The sequence below is a fragment of the Gossypium arboreum genome, chromosome 10, assembly GCF_025698485.1.
Source record: "Gossypium arboreum isolate Shixiya-1 chromosome 10, ASM2569848v2, whole genome shotgun sequence".
Lineage (NCBI taxonomy): Eukaryota > Viridiplantae > Streptophyta > Magnoliopsida > Malvales > Malvaceae > Gossypium > Gossypium arboreum.
Window position 1 is genome coordinate 38,925,581 of NC_069079.1, and position 17,229 is coordinate 38,942,809.

The 17,229-nt window shown below is 32.5% G+C and overlaps 2 protein-coding genes across 9 annotated transcripts; one reads left to right on the forward strand and one right to left on the reverse strand.

Moving 5' to 3' along the window:
• Positions 1-844: 844 nt before the first annotated feature.
• LOC108488760 (FT-interacting protein 3-like) lies at positions 845-3,700 on the reverse strand. The gene is made up of 2 exons (XM_017793045.2): positions 3,588-3,700; positions 845-3,363 (listed from the first exon to the last, which is right to left on the reverse strand). Exon 2 carries the CDS (start codon positions 3,350-3,352, stop codon positions 1,040-1,042), a length of 2,313 nt encoding a protein of 770 aa, XP_017648534.1. The 5' UTR covers positions 3,353-3,363; positions 3,588-3,700; the 3' UTR covers positions 845-1,039.
• Positions 3,701-4,624: 924 nt separating this feature from the next.
• LOC108487124 (uncharacterized) lies at positions 4,625-12,610 on the forward strand. Of its 8 annotated transcripts, none has more exons than XR_008272795.1 (10): positions 4,625-4,851; positions 5,368-5,522; positions 6,889-6,991; positions 7,099-7,211; positions 7,641-8,771; positions 9,143-9,180; positions 9,263-9,455; positions 10,539-10,627; positions 11,598-11,642; positions 11,868-12,610. XR_008272795.1 is itself a non-coding variant. In XM_053020677.1 (9 exons), exons 2-9 carry the CDS (start codon positions 5,388-5,390, stop codon positions 11,919-11,921), a joined length of 1,812 nt encoding a protein of 603 aa, XP_052876637.1. In that variant the 5' UTR covers positions 4,625-4,851; positions 5,368-5,387; the 3' UTR covers positions 11,922-12,610. The 8 variants fall into 8 exon arrangements, 4 of the variants coding, with proteins under 4 accessions (XP_052876637.1, XP_017646859.1, XP_017646857.1 ...); XR_001871596.2 differs by having other exon boundaries at positions 12,053-12,610; XR_008272796.1 differs by having other exon boundaries at positions 10,539-10,633; positions 12,053-12,125.
• Positions 12,611-17,229: the final 4,619 nt, after the last annotated feature.

Below are 17,229 nucleotides of genomic sequence, written 5' to 3' on the forward strand. Positions count from 1 at the left end.
TATTGTAGTTTACTCTTGTTTATTAAAATATGCTTCGTTTCCCGCCTTGACACTTACAAGTGGCAATGTGAAAATATTAGTTTGATCCATGGGCCGAGGTCGCCCCGTCTTTTTCCTTTCCTCTCTTGGGAAAATTGATGGTTTTATTCTAGTTTTGGTTCTTTTATTATGCAAAAATATGTGATTTAGACTCTCTGTTTTGTCTCAATTTGATTTTCTTACTTTTATAGTATTTTTAATTAGGCCAAATTATTAACACTATTAACTATTTTCATTAAAGTACTAATTTAATAAAAATGCCTTAAAGCATAAATTTATTGAGCTAAATTGTTTGTTTGACTTTTTTTAAATAATTATCCTTAAGCATTCAAGCTCAAATGAAAGTCAAAATTTTAACAAGAACAATTAATTGTGTTAACAATTTAATTTAACTAATAACACTTAAAAAGTAGGAGATCAAATTGTGCAAAATTAGAATATAAAAACTAAATTGCATAATTTTTGTAGAGTAAAGGGACCAAACCTAGAATTAGACTATTTACATGAAAAAAAGGGGCATTCTGAGAATTGAACTCGGCACCTCTCGCACCCTAAGCAAGAATCATACCACTAGACCAAATGCCCATTAGGTTGGATGATTTCAAAATTAATCTTTATAAAACGTGACTTGAGAATATGGTCCGCTCCAATGAATTCCGAAACCCGTTCAGAATAGATATATATGTATATATTTGGCTCCGTCTGTTCAGGATATACATTTCGAAGTACATAGAAAAACATAAAATAAAAATAAAAAATAGAAAATAATCGATGTCTAGCACATAATTACATACCAGCAAGACCCTTTTTCACCCAAGTTCCCCTAATCTTGGTTAATTCCATGCATACTGCGAGTTTGAGCTGATCAACAGCATACATTCATTTTATATGGAAGATATTTAAGTCCAAAACACACAGAGAGACCAAAGTTTGACAGTAATTAATGTAAAGAATTTGCATTACTTTCTTCCAACATCGATCAGGTCCCTTGTCCTCCGGCTCATATCATACTATCTGTTCTTGCAGGCAATCTTTTGAAGAAGTTTTGGGGCATTGAAGGAATGCTGATTCGAAACCGAGGATGTCTCATCCCAAAAAACCCGAATCCGAGTGCAAAAAAGCGCCAAGGAACCAAATAGAATGCTATGCAAGCTATTAAACAAAATGCCATAAACAATGAAGTAGCTCTGGGATCTCTCCAGCTTAGCATAGAATTAAGCCTCTCAGCTTGAGTTGCCAAGTCTCCGATTATCGTCATCATCCTCCCCGCAATGCTTCTCAGCCGATCATACCTCTTTTTAAGAACTTTCACGTTTTTTGAAGTTGGGAATGTGTCGAACTCCTCATCGAAATCATCGGACTGCACGGACTCGACGAGTGACAACTTAGTATCCATGTGTGGAGGATGTCTTGGCCTTTTCCTGTACTGGGAAGCTCCATGTACAACACAAATGAGAAAAACTAAGGGTAATATCATATCGGGGAAAAGTATTAACATCGAATATAGAAAGTGAACCGCCATTGTCGAGATCGGATTCTTCCATTTCCGTATCTGATCGAACCATTTCCATGCTTCAACAAGTAGATTAAATGCTGCCAAGAGTCTTTCAAGATTAGCTCTCCCCCTTCTTAAACTCCACACATTGGAGCCAACATCCAGCATATACTCCACAACTTCGCTCTGTAACGGTGGCTCGGCACGACGCAATCTAGAGGATAGAGTATGTGTAGCTTGGTGCCGTAAACTCTCGATTTGATAAACGGATAATGGAAGAAGGTAATGCATTTGGGGGAGCAAAGGTTGCGTATAAGATTGTAATAGATTCCATGTAGATGAGCATGTAAATCTCACTGACAATTGAATTTCACCCGTTTTCTTCACTCCATTAGGTTCCAACACTATAAGTGGATAAGAAAGTGTGTAAATCCGATCGGCATTAAGCGTAGACAGTCGGATCCTTACCTTCCCGATTCTCCGGTCCTGCGAATCTACAGCGTTACTTCCTCCTTGCAAGTGACAGTTATCGAAAACTCCGATGGTGATAACCGTATAAGGATCATAGACATCCCAGGTATATTGCTCGTTCCATTTCGGAGCAAAACTGTTGACAATCGTCCTCGTTCTAACCCATTTAGGCCCGTATTTTGCAACACAATAAGCATCGGTCGTTCCACGTCCATTTTTCGACTTCATTGGAAGCAAGCCAGATGCGTTCAAGATCCCGAGCTCCAAGACACCAATGGCAGGAGGCCATAAGAATTTGGATGTTGCCCTGAAATCACTACTGTAATAAATGGACTCATCAAGAACATGATAGCCTCCATCTAAACAGACCCTCAAATGTAGCCTGCTGGCAAACCTTACTTCCTTATTGTTTCGATTGTCCTGAACGGATTGCTCGAGATTGTACCAGTTTGCCTCGATAGGTATCGGCATTAGCCTCTTCTCGACTTTCGATAAATGAATCGAGCAACTCCCGAGTACTTCCTCCTTGTTATCACTTAACTTATCCACCACACTCAACATCAACGGATCATCAAAAGGTTCCGCTGCGACGAACATCAAATCCTCATTCCACGTCGGGTTTAGGCTCTTATCGGGCGAAAACCGACTCCTCAAAGCCATATTCCCAAGCATAGCTTTCACATAAACTTGAGGGATCCTTTTGTTATTCATAGGCACCAAGTCTTGTGCTTGAATTATATTGATTCTAAGATACCAAAGTCTAGGGGAAATGTACACTTTGGATCGAGTATTCGCAATGCTTTCGCCGTTAACGGAAGCTGCATCCGAATGCCATGCATCGGGAAACACTTCATCGGCTTGAGTCCCCATCCAGATAGCCAACATTAATTCCCCTCTTTCACCTTTGCTTCCATTTTCATCCTCCAAGCTATACCACTGCGGCGCGAGCGGACTATCCGGGGGAACACGGCTAGGAATGTCCGGTATATCGAAACGGAGTTTGCCTACGACTTTGTCATTGGTCGAACTCTCTTTGTTCCTCACAGTTATCTCAACCGTGACGGCCTGGATTCGATCTTTGGAGAAGGCGAACACTTGGTTCCACTCAGGATCAGGGTTATTCTCCAAGGACTTGGTTGTGCCTTCGTAATTACCAACCTTTACTTCAACAAATGGATTACATGGTGAAGGTAGTAAACCTTTGGCCCTCACCATTTTTACATACAAAAAATGTAGCTGTTCCACAAGGTCGAATGATGACGTAAGCTTTTCACTGCCGGAGACTCTTCCTCCACCAATGTTTGGTGAAGTTTCCTTCAATGAAAAGTCTGTGTCCGGTTCAGACATTGTTCAAAAATCTGCATCAAATGTCGGATTTTAGTAACCAAAAACAAAAAAGAATGTCACAACAGTTGTTGTAAATGTTAGAAAGTATAGCAAAACCTGACATGTTAATTAAGTTACTCCTATTCAACATTTGTGCCGGATTAGAACATGAGTCTGAGATATTATGCAAAATAAAGGTATGGTGCTAACCCTAGTTTTGAAAAAGAACTGATAATGAAATGTAAATATTGCTTACCTGGTTTGTGAGAGAGAGCAAAGCTGGAGATTCTGGCTTTTAGGAGAGTTCAGCAGGTAAGGAAATCTATAGGTTAAAAATAATAAAGAATAATAATTTCCTTTAATTACCCTATTTAATGCTAAATAATCTTGATTATATTTATTACTTACATTTTGAATTTGAATGGCTATAACGTAATATGAATTATTAGCATTTATGTTACATTATTACTTCAAAAACCAATTTTCCTTTTATGAAATTAATTTATTCAAAAGATTACTTAATTTGTGTTTTATATTTAAAATTGTCAAAATCAATATTATCTCCCATAGTATAAATTTTAAATTAACATCATCATCATCATCAACAAGAAGGTTGTCCTTAAACCATAATTTTCTTTCCCTTCTGTGGTTCCCTATCACCTTGATAATGAATTTGATGGAGTGTATTTTTATATCATAGTATCCCATATGTACTTTGAAGCTACTTGATTTCTTATTCTATATTCGGAATATAACTTTTTGTTTTATTTTTCTTCCCTATTAACTTGCTTCAAGAAAAGCAAACAATTTATTACTGATTGAGGGAGAAATTTTAATTAAGTATACTCATCTTTCCCAAAGGCTTAATTCGATCTCCAAATATATCACTTTTTTTTTGATATTTTAAGATTTTTTTAAACATTGAAGTTTTTAGTCCGAAAATTACTACCTGAATAGTTCACGCCAGTTGTTTCATTTTATAATATAATTTTTTTATTAAAAACATTAAATATATTAACATTACGAATAGAATATTATTTGCGCCAATATAATTTTAGTTTGAGTTACACTAGTTAGATTACTGTTAAAATTTTATTCTTTTTTATAATTACTCAAAAAAATATTTTACTTAGGTTGGAATAATATATATATTAAATGCAAGAATAATAATTAAAATATATTATTTAAAAAGTAAATGTAGATTAGAAATTAGTAATTTGGTTGGGCAAATTTACTCGTATTAAAAATGAAAATATTATAAGAAATAAGATAAATTATATACAGATTAATGTTTATAAAAGAAGTGAATATATAAACCGAAATCACAAGATTTTGGGGGACTGCCATTTTCAAATCACTGCAAAGAGCGAAACGAGATCCCATTTTTTGATTTTTCAAACCACGTTGCTGACTAAAGCCCTCTCTCTCTCCTCTTTTCTCTTAAAGTAAAGCTTGGTATTTTCCCTTCATTTTCCACCACTTTCTAGGCTATTTTCCGGGAAAAAAAGAACCAGGAGCAGGTGAATATTCGCCTTCCTTTTCCTCTTCTTCTCTCTCATCTCCTAAACAAATATCAACAACAGATAAGGAATTTTCACCATTTTTTCTTCAATTTTCTTTCTCCGAAAATGTAGGAAAACAGTTATAAAAAATTCACTCTTCGTCATTTGGAATATATATATATATGTTCAAATTTCAACTTTGTTAGTTGAAGCTCTACGCTTCAGCTGTTTTTTTCCCTACTGTTTCTTAGCTATCAGATAAGGTTGGTGAACAAACGTAACACGTTTTCTAAATTTTTTCTCTTTGGCTTGTGTGGTTCTTAAGGTGAAGTAGTTTTAAGGTAAGGAGATACTGAATTTTAGGTTAAAATAGCTTGGTCATGATTTGTTTTATATTCTTACTCGATATATACTTTCTATTTGATACTACTGATGTTTGAATTTTAGATTTTCGCAACTACTATAGCACAAACTTTCATTTGTTAAGTGCATTGAATGACTCAAAATTAATTTATCTGCTGCTGTTCTTTATAGATTTAACTGGTCGACAACGCATGGCCAATAAAAGAGATAAAGGTTTCTACCATAGCCTTTCAAGGAAAGAGCTTCAAAGTTTATGTAAAAAATATGGTTTACCTGCTAATAGGTCGAGCTCGGATATGGGGAAATCAGTGGCCTCCTATCTAGAGGTAATTTATTGAGCTGTCCTTTTCCTTGGCAACTAAGAGTTAAGAATCTAAGCATATCATACTCACTTTTGCCAATATGTTAGCTTAGATTACTTCGTGTAGTAGTTCCATTATGTTATATTTATGTTTCATTTGTTATGTTGTATTTGAGCTGATAATTGTATGTTGGCACATGTTGTTTATAGGAATACTTGATTAGATTTAGTTTTAGAACTTTCTTCATATGAGAGTTTGGGGAAAAAGTAATCTTTGAGTTTCTAAGTAGAAAAAAAGATCGGAACAAAGAACAAGAAAAATAACAGAAAAAAATGGAAAAAGAGTTTATAATAATTCGGAATGGAGATATCCAAAGAAAGCATTTTAAATGCCATAAGTGTTAATTCTGGCGCTCATTTTTTTGTGTATATATTTTAGTAATGACGAAAAATTGTAAGATTGACATGCTTAATTTTGTTATTTTCTTTTAAAAGCTCAATTAATATAAATACGATGCTAGCTAGCAGGGAACAGGGAGATTCTAGCCAGCATTGGTTGCAGAAGGTATTTTTTGAACTAATTTTTCATCTGATGCTGTATGGCGTGCAGTTATATAAATGGATACAACATTCAAGATAAGTAGTAGGTGTTTCCAAAAATATGGAAAGTAGAAATATGATTAGGAAAAATGGAAGTTATGGGGACAAAATAATATGCCAAATTTTCAAGGGAAGATACTCATCTTTGGGAATTGATGGACTTTTTATTGTCCACCGTGATGAAAATTGCGCATCAAGAATTTGTTGAAAATGGCATCACTGGCAGTATTGCTTTTTTATGTCTACCACGAGTACCTTAGAGTATTTTGGGGGGTATTTATTGATATGAAATGTAGTTTTGGGAAAATGTCCTAACCAATTACTATATCCTGTGAGAGTCAGAAAAAAAGGTCTATGTTCATTCCATTTTTCTTAATAAAAGTTGTTTTTATTCATAATCTTCATATAAGGCACTATTTATCTTTATTCGTGGCCATATCTTTTCTTCTTTTTGTTTGTTACAGAAGTTTTTGGCATGTTTTGCATTAACTCGTCTTTGTTAATAAACATCTCTTATCATCTGTCATCTCAATCACAGTTCTCATACTTAATGTTTTCATGCCAAGATAAGCTGCGCCACTTATCATAGTGAGTTTCATGGACTTCAGTCTGTTCCATTTGATAAACTGCATCTGGATGTAAAGTTTGCTGGCCTATCAAATACAAAACATTATCTAATATTCTTTATTCTTCACATGGGTTTTTTCATTTGTTGAAAACAAGTTCCTGAATTTTCATAGCTTTTGAGTATTTTGTTTATCTCATCATAAAATATCTTTGAAAATATGCAGACCCAGAGATTGGGTTCAATGACTACAACGGAAAGATCAGATGAGATTCAAGAGTCTGGAATTCCGTTGGCCCTGAAACCCCCTTTCAGGAATGCTGATAAAGGTATACACAGGTTTTTGTGGCTAATCAGTTTTATCTTAGTTTTCTGTACTATGATTTCCTTACTACAATTGATGAGTCTTTGTAAGAATAACATTCGGCTGCTGCAGATTTTTACGGACTCATCTCTTGTCCAGCAGACAGTTTTAATGGAGGCAATTATCCTCAATCTGTTAAATGTAATGCATTCGGTTGTTGTGCAGGGGATAATTTTTATCATAAGGTTCGTTTCTATTCTTGGATGTCTATGTTTTAGGTGTGGATACTATTTGACTTCTGATGCAGTCAAATAAATCCATAAAACTCCTCACTCCGTCTTCCCGACTGGTTCTTCTCCGCTGTTGCATGTGTTAGGCTAACGGGGTTGTTCCTGATGAAAGATATAGACTTTTCATCTAACCAAACATGAGATGATCACCCTCACCAACACACACACACAGCCAGCGCCTCCACCAAAATGAAGATACACTAGTGCAGTACGATTTTACCAGATGACACTTCTGTCTTTTAGTCTATAGACTCTGAAAAGTTAACAGATTTTTAAGCAAAATTTATCTGGCAGAGAGACGTGGATGCTTTAACCTTAAATGCTTAATTGTTTGCTTCATGGGGCTGAAAACTAGTTTCTAATTATCTGGGGCAATCAATGCAGGATGGCTATGGTGTTGGTTCTACTTTTTTCCAGCAAACACCACAGCCTCAGTTTGTTACTCAGTATAATGACAATGGTTCTAGGAATAACGAGTTCCCAACAACATTCTTCAACAGAAATTGTTTGACTCTCACGAGGGATGGAAGGATGAATGATATGCCTCAAACTGAACACAAAGACACAAATGTTGGTGCATGTTCTAATGAGGCTGCGTTCTGTTCCTCCATAAATACTCCTACTCTTTCTCCTTCTTTTCAGTTTCACGTCAGTTCAGAAGAGGGGATTAACCTTTATGTTGATTTAAATTCAAACCCATCTGAATGGGTTGAGAAATTGAAGGGTCAGGTTTCCATATGCCAGGAAATGTCCCATAGCAAGTCTCAGAGTTTTCATAAGGAGCTTGGATGCTTTGGGGAAAGTAGTAAACCAGTGAAAGATTCTTTTCAGTTGAATGTAGATGCTGAGAAAATAAAGGATAGCCATATACACTCTGGATTACCCCCAAGTTTGATCATAAAAGAAAATGATGCATTGCAGCTTGATCATCTTGATGGGGATGATGATGGGCCTTTGGATTCCACTGCAATGACATCACGTGCTGAAGCCGTAGAAGTATCACAGCTTTTAGAAGGACATCAGGGATTGTCCTCATTTAAAGCTCTTCCTGATTTTCAAGATGAAGTAAATTATTCTGGTGTATCCTCTGCCAAAGATGGGTGTTTGATAACTCTTGATTCAAATATTAATTCTCCTCAGGAGATGTTAGCTAGTGATGGCCTGTTAAATATATCAGATGGTCCACTAAATCTTCTCACAGTGAAGCATCAGAATTCTAATCTTGAAAACGAAATATGTGATAATTCTGCCTTGCATAAAGGTTCTAATCTTGTGAGTTCTGGGGAAATTGGGCCTGGATGCCTGTCGGATGGTTCATTGCAGATGCCAATGCCAATGCCGAAAGATGTTGTTCACCAGAAAAACAAATTACATCCACCTCGTGGAAATGGTCAATTTGTGAATTTAGTTGATCCAAAGCATAATATTTATGCAGATCCAGGCGGACTAGTAGGCTCTACTGGGCTTGATCAAGAGACATATAGGAATCAGTTGCCCATATTAGTTGAAGAACAGGTAATAGTTCACCTCTAGTTTTCTACTCCTTCCCTTCCTGTTCTTGTACTCTTCTTATTCTGTTTGCCATCTTGTTACATGTAAAAATTTACTAGCAAGTTATTATTTTGAGATATTGTTTAAGGTGTTGTTTTCAAGTTATTTGGCCATTCTTTATGAATATGTATCTAGTGGGTTCATCGTATGAGTAGAAAAAAATCTTATCTTCCTCCTAATCTGAACAATTTGGTTTTGTAAAATCAATTTATTTATTTTTGTTTCTTTTTATGGGTTAGGATTAGAGTTGGGCTTGGAAATCTAAGTACATGTCTGTTTGGTCTCTGTATACTCAATGAAACAACTAAAATTATACTGTATGAAACTGCTTGCAGGATAGGAGCAAAATTATTAATTGGGGAGAGAGTTTGGAGTAATTATCCTTCTTAATTTAATTATATGCTATAAAATATTTATTTTATGTGTTGATTTGAGTGTATGATTGCCCTTTCCAGATGCTCACACAATGAGTTATTTGAAAATTGTGGAATGCTTGATAATGTTGATTCTAATGGACTCGGGAAAAAGGGAGCATATGTAAGTGGTGATCAAAATAATTGTAGCATGCTTGATTCCAAGGTTTTAAGAAGCGCAAAGCATCTTAGTAGGAAGGTTCTTCCTCGAAGATCCATGCGGCTGGTTTCCAAGGTTCTTTTTATGCTTTCATTTGTTCAATTAATTTCAGCATTTGCCCACCCCTTTTAAATAAAATCACAGGTTTATATATGAGAAAGAGGTTTGTTCTTTCTGTTCTCTTGATTTCATTACATACAAGGAAATCAAAAGTTAGTCTGAATATAACAAGAAGATTATGATAAAAAAAGGCTGTAGTATTCGTGGTTGGGTTCATGCAACTAGTTTGCTGTTCATTCTGTCTGGTGCGTGGGAGAGAGATGGAGTGTTTTTAGCACCTATGTAAAAAAACCATAATATTTCCTACGATAACCTATCCCTTTCCCGTTCAAGGTGTTCAACTTCCACCAACTTTGTTCTCCTATCAGGGTTTGACTTTGACAGCTTTTTCCTCATACACCGGAACAAAGCATGAGAGTCTAAATCCACCGTTTTTGATACAGAGCATGTTCTATATGTTAGTGATAATAGTTGGCACTTGGCATATGTATATGGAGTGAATTTATTATGATAGTTATTTGATTAAATCATGCTTGATTGCATCTTTTTTAAAGATAATACTAAATTTGAAATGTAGGATTGTGCATAAAACTAATTTTGAACTTTTCTTTTTCTTTTTCTTTTTTCAATTTAAGGCAATATTACCTTTGCTGGGCTGTTTTTTCTCTGCTGTGCCCTCATCATTGCATGCAGAATTTATTAATCTTAGACTTGCTTTAGGTGAAGATGTTTTTACCTATTAGGAAAGAGGCAATTAGTTGATTTCCTTGCTTTTGACTAAAACAAGTGATTAATTAATTTCCTGGTATGGATAGGCAGTTAGGTTTAAAGTTACCCTTGAGAACATGGATTTTTAAGAATTAGCTTTGTTAGAATTCATTTATATATTTTCTGCTGTGACGGAGATAGTTTTGTATCCTCTCTGTTAGTAGTGGAACTTGTGCCTGAGGCACTTGGAGAGTTTCTAGTACTCTTTTTGGCTGCTATTGTAGAATATGCTGTGATAAATTTGAAGTTTCTTGATTTGAATATGCTCTGTGTTTTAGCTATTCTTCACATTTTGTCTAAACATATTCAATTTGTTCTTTTTTTCTTTAGTGATTTGCGAAGTTTGCGCGGGCCAAATTCAAAACATTGGTTTCTGTTTTCCTTATGAATTCATATTGCAAAGCCAAGTATTGTCTATAGTAAGTGTTAAGTGCCTTCTCCTTTTCTCTTCTAGACCATGATAGATGCTGAAGAAAATTTTGCTTAGTATTATGTTGTAATAATTTAATTTGAGCGTATAGGAAGCTTTGACTGAGGTCATATCTAAGTAAGAAAATGTTGGTTCAAGTGAAATAATATATGCATCGGGTATATATTTCTTCCTTGCATAACTGTATAGAGGGAAGGAAAGGAGGCTTGTTTGCACAAGATGTTTGTCAACCAGGTTTGATTGGCCACCTGGAGTCGAGAAAATGATATTTATATCTAGTAAAAATGCATCCTATTTTTGTTGCTTTTTTTAATTTTCTATACACAGATTATCATAGATTAATACGTTTTTGACAATGGATTTGTTCCATTAAATTTATACAAAACATATCTTAATTAGTAGTGATTACTTAAAATATATTGCTTTTAAATTTCTCACACTTCATTTGACTCGTAAAATAAGCAAGCATCTGAAACTAACTCATATTGAATCAAATTAATACTTTCTTTTTCTCTTTTTGAGTATTCATCTAACTTGATTGTCGACAGCAGTCAAATGAAGCCATCATTGTCCAAATCTTACATAGTATCAGTCATAAAAATCTATGTTGTTCCGATTAATGAAGCTGTAATTGTCCAAACCTTTGTTAGTAGCATTATCATGAAAAACTATGTTATTCATACTTGTATAACTGTCAAATATAAGAATATTCAAAATTTTTAAGTTTTTTCATGTATTAGGAGTCCTTGGAAGGTCATTTCCTTGTATTTATGTTTGAGCAAGTGTTACTTAGACATGAGTGTTGGACCCGGGCATTTCAAGAAGAAAAAATGAAGAATCTAAGCCAACGTATTGAAAACAAACTTAGTTAAGGAAAGGGTCAATTTCTACTTCGAACTTAGTCGTGGAAATTTCATAATATAGCATCCTCTTATCCGTGATGTCAATTTTTCCTGCAGGTCACTTCAATCTTTGCAGAACAGTTTCTCTCAGACAATAATAAGGTGAGCAAGCTATCATTTCAAATTGTTTGGTGCCTTCAGTTTTTCTTCTCTTTCTGCAAATTTCAAAGCAGATCGTTAGTTTTTGAAAATTGATACACACATAAAAACTATTCCTTGCTGCTAATGCCAATGTTGTAGTTAAATTTATTCCCCGTTGATTCTTTATAAACCGCTTTGTTTGTATATTTGTGCGGGTCATAATCCTTCCCTCCCACAAACAAATAGGTAATTTGCACAATCAAAATTTCAGATTTGTTGAATATTTTTGGTGTGAGTTGATGTGAAGTACGCAGTAACTGTGGGTGAAGATCTGAAATTCTTTATTTCATTCTGATCATGCTAGAAAAGAGTTCTTTCTCTTAATCTCTATTAGACGGAGTCTTTGACAATGGTTGTCATATGGATGTCAGATGTTTCATCAGAAAAGTGGACAATGAATGTGTTGGAAACTTCATTACAAAATTAGACAAGAAGATTGGTACCTTTTTTCTGGTTTGACCCATATACCTACCCTTATAGTATATCCTCTTTCGATTTTGATTTTTTATTGTTTGTATCTTGAAAGCTGAAGTAGAAAAGTTACACATCTGTATTATTTGGATAGCGTTGACAAAATTTTATCCTAAAGAAGCAGAGACATTTTAGTGGTGAAGTGTCAGACTAATAAGAAACATTTGGAAGATTTGAATATGAAAAATATGATATGAAGATGAACAAAATGTCGATTGGGGTTTTGGAAAATATGATATTCGGATAAGTGGTTCCGGTTTGTGTGATGATAATCTTGTGAGAGCGCCTTTGGTTCACACAATGTGTGATATATTCTCAACTTCGGAAGAAGAGGTAAAATTATCACGAGGGATTCTATATCAAAGCTAGATTGTATTTTATTCTTTTTATTTAAAAAATAGAAAAATTAATCTTGTATATTAGATAAAAAAAATGGTAAATCGATTTTTTTGTTAAAAGTTTTATCCATTTCTATTGTTAAAAATTGACCTTTGTATGCTGGCAGGAGATACCCATGACACGTCATATGTTATTGTTTAGTTATTATATCAATTACATCAGTTTTAATAATACAAATAAATAAAATTTCTAATAAAAAGATTAATTTATTCTTTAATCTAATGTATAGGATTGATTAGTTAATTTTTTGAATAAAGATAATATAATTTGACTTTCAATACATGGCTTTTATGATACTTTTATAGGAAGAAGAATATCTTGAGTTGTTAATAGTTATTATCAGTACCATTTACCAACTACTTTAAGAAGGAAATGGATAAAGCTTCTGTGTTGGCCTCAGGATTTAGGGATTGAGTGCTAGTTATTACATCTCTTCCACTTAATTTTATTGATGTTTTGAAAAATGAACCAATGATGAAGCTGATCTGATCATCGATTCTTATTTTTATAACTTCAATAGTTGGTTCAACAATAATAATTAAATAAACAATTAAAATTCATAAAATTAATTAAAATTTTTTAAACCTATTCAACTATTAATTTTTTAATTGATGTTGAATGGTTTACTCAAAGGTTGGTTTAGTCATTTTGTTAGAATTAGTATTTTAATTAGTTTTAGATCTAACTAGTTTGATTAGTCGGTTTGGTTTTAATACTGACCGAATCTTACATTATCATAATAATTTTATCTTATTTTGAATAATTTTAATCCATTTTTGCAAGGACAAGGTGCAAAAAAAAATATTCTTAATAGAAAATAAGAAATTAATTAAGAGTCAACTTGTACTGAATTAAATCCTAATCGATAATAATTAAATCAATTTAATCTTTCTATTAATAGAAATCATTGATGAGATTTAAAAAATAAAAAATCCCTAAAAATATCAAACACGCTTTTGATTATGGGTAGAAAAGTCGACCCTTGGATGTATGGGTATAGTGTTGGAAGGAAAAATGCTAAAATCACATTCAAGCTTCAGAGTTGGAATCAATTTCGTCTCTATCATTGGAATCCACACTGTAAACAGTCCCCATTCAGCAATTTTAGAAAACAACAAATTTGTCTAAAACCTTTCTCTTAATTACCGCAAACTAAAAGAAAAAAAACTAAAATATAAACCTAAAAATTAATTTGGGGCTAAATTGATTTAAGTATGGTAGAAAAAGGCTTGATTGAGTTTTGCTGATAAAAAATGATGATGAAATCAAAAGCAAAGAGAGAGAGAGGGGTGATAGAAAGATTGGTCCCCTTTATGAGAAGTTTGGGGGAGTATTTAAGGGAATATTTATGTGTCGCGTATCTTTCCATCTTGAGTGAATGCTTGTTGGTAATGTGACTTGTTGTGATGAGGTTATAGGATATGTTAATTGTGAGTAATAGTAATATTATTAGAATAAGTGATTGAGCTTTGTGCAAGCTTGATCTTATGTGGAATATAAAAATTGATAGAGGGCGAAATTTGGTGAGGTTTTAATTTCCGTTTTTAATATGTGTAACACCTGTCCTCCATTGTCGAAGAGAAAATAATAAATAATTTTTCTTGAGACAAAAAAGTATTGATGAAATCTTATAAACGAAATTTATGGAAAAATATATGTTTCATTTTGCAAAATTGGAAAAAAATGTATGCAAAATTTAGCTTTAGAGGGAAAGTAGAAATGTAAGGGATGTTGTGTGTAATAATGTAGCATGTGTATTGCATAAAAAATGATGGTGTTAATAGAGGTGTAAGAAACGAGCTATTTGTAATAATGTAAAGCGAGTAAGCAATCTAAATATAAAGGTTTTGTAGAGGGTTGAGGAAGCAAATAGTATGTAAGAAAGTTAGAGAAGTTGAAAAACTGAAATATGTGTGCGCTTAAAAAAACAAAACATGTCTAAAAGGCCAAGGCTCGAATGATTAAAAAGAAAAAAAAGGGTGTTGGAGGCCAAGTTGGGTGTGTAAGAGTTTAGCCATGGAAGGCAATGGTCCCTGTGTTTCATGGGGGACAGAGGGAGGTTAGAGTTGACACTGTTGATTTGTACGACTTGATGATGACACAAAGCCATCAAACATGACAAGACACATCTATATAAATATGTTAATTAACATTCTAACATTATGACATCAATTTTGAATTTAGTTTTTCCTTCCAAATTTAATTTCCTGTTTAGTGTTTATTAATTTTCAAATTTTTAAATGAGGGAAAACTGGAATGTTTCTGAGTTGCGTGGAAAGGAGCTGGGGTGGGGTAGGGCGGCAGCAAAGCTGGTTTCGTTTGTAAAAAAGGTTGCCATTCCTTTCAAGCTAAGTGTCATAATTTCCCAACGACTAACTATTCACATAATTTATAACCTTTTTCTATTTTTATTTTTCTTTATTCCAATTTTAATCCTTTTGGGAATTTTTTATAATTATTTATTTGGAATTTATTATATTTTTAATTTCAATGCAAATTTTAAAATTTTGCAATTCTATCAGTTTTGAATTTTTAATAATTTCTTTCAAATTTGGAGACTTTTAATGATTTTTTTGGGTTGTTAGATTTTTTGAATTTTTAACATATTTTTTTCAATTTTTTTTAAATTTCTAAAATTGAACAAATTGTTGAATCCATTAATAAAAAAATTAATGGGACTGATTATCTTTATATATAGGTATGGATTTGGAAAAATGAGAATATCTTTTATTTTTGTCATATTACAATATTAGCATTTAAAAATAATTATAATATTTAATTTAGAATTATTAGTTAAAAATTGATGTAAAATAGAAGTTGTGATAGTTGTATTTTAAAAAATTATAATTTAATAGAAGTTACTATAATTATATATTTAAAAATAATTATAATTTAATTTATAATTATCAGTAAAAAAATTGTGATACTTATAATTTAAATTGCAATCATCAATTTTATGTAAAATTTATTGATTTAAAATTAAAATATTACTTTAATAGAACTCTAAGCATATTAATTATCACTTAATTAATATTAGAATCATATATCAATTACAAATAAAATTTAGTATTTCTTTATATTTAAATTATTATGTTTTCATTAACAAAAAGTAAAAGGAAATAATTATATTATTTTAGTTTTAAATTGTAAATTTTAATTATTTTATATAATATTAAGTAACTTTGTATTTATATATACAAAATTTTGTAAATAATATATTTATACAATCTAGTCTAATATATTTATTATTAATTATTATGGTCAATATATTGATTATTAAGAAAATAAATTAAAAAATAGATAGTGAAGAGTTTAATTTACAATATAGTTTGTACGAATTAAAAAAATTAATTTTATTAATTACATTACTTCAGTTTTAAATAGTAAATTTTATTAGCATTATGTTTGAATTATCAAAATAATTTATATATTTTAATTATGTATATTAGTTATTATTTTAAATAATACTTTTTATATTAATTACATAAGCAAATTTATTTTGTACATTGAATATAGTACAAATGCTCTAATTATGATTTGGAATTTTTCTTATTATATTTGAATTGTCAAATAATCTAATATATTTTAATTATAATAAAAATTCAAATAATGAATTAAAACTAATTAAAATATATTATTTAGAAAGTTAATTAAAATTGAACCAAACAATACAATTAGTTTTAAAAACTAGTATAAAAATAATGGAAACTAATTTATCTAATTTCAAAATTAATATAATCTAAGCATATTTACATCATTTTTTTTTATGAATTTTGGAATTTTATTTTGGTACCTTAAGGGCATGTACTCAAACAGCAAAGAAGGGCATGATGACATGAGATGAGATGAGAGTATTGTTGGTACTAGTATCCAATAAGGAGGAGATAAGGAAGAGATGGTGGTGGATATTAGTGGGGTTTGATTCATCTGTAACAGGTGGAGACTCGGAAGAATTGAGGGAGGAGAAGGAGAAGGAGGAAGAGATAAGAGAGGATGAGATTGGAGAAGGCCAAACTTGTGAAAGTCTTAAGTGAGGACAGGGGAGAAGGTCCTTAATACCTCGTGTGTTGGAGAATATATAGGGGAAGGTCCCCTTGTTTGGCACTGACAATATAGATGGTGGTCTACTCGTGTGGTCCGTCAAGTGACAAGTCCTTTACATGCCAGTTGTTGTCAAGAATAATATTGTGGTCCTGCTTTGACATTCCTCTTGCTGAGGTAATATGAGATTCTTATGTCTTAATAGTCCTTTAGTGGTCCCCGTAAGCAATCCGTAATGGGTGGCCAAAAGTGGGTGGCTTGTTGGAGGCCAAAATCGAATGGCTTCCTCGTGCATAGCGTGAGGCATGTGGGTGGTTTGTCATTCATTATTAGCCAAAAGGCCACCATTGATGGTATAAGATGGAGGGATATCTACGAATGTTTTTTAAGTTACTTCTCATACTGTCACGTGTCCAAGTTGAAATAAGGGTATAACAAATATATAAAATTTCCATACAACAAGCTTGACCTAAATATAAAATTTTAAAACTATATATTAACCGTTTACTTAAAACTAACAAGTAGCCTTTTGGCATATTTAATTTTTAAATTATTTTATTGCTTTTTTTTCTGGAATAAGCAATATATCTATTTATTTATATTTATTTTAAGTGTTTTATTAAATTGGTATCACAGA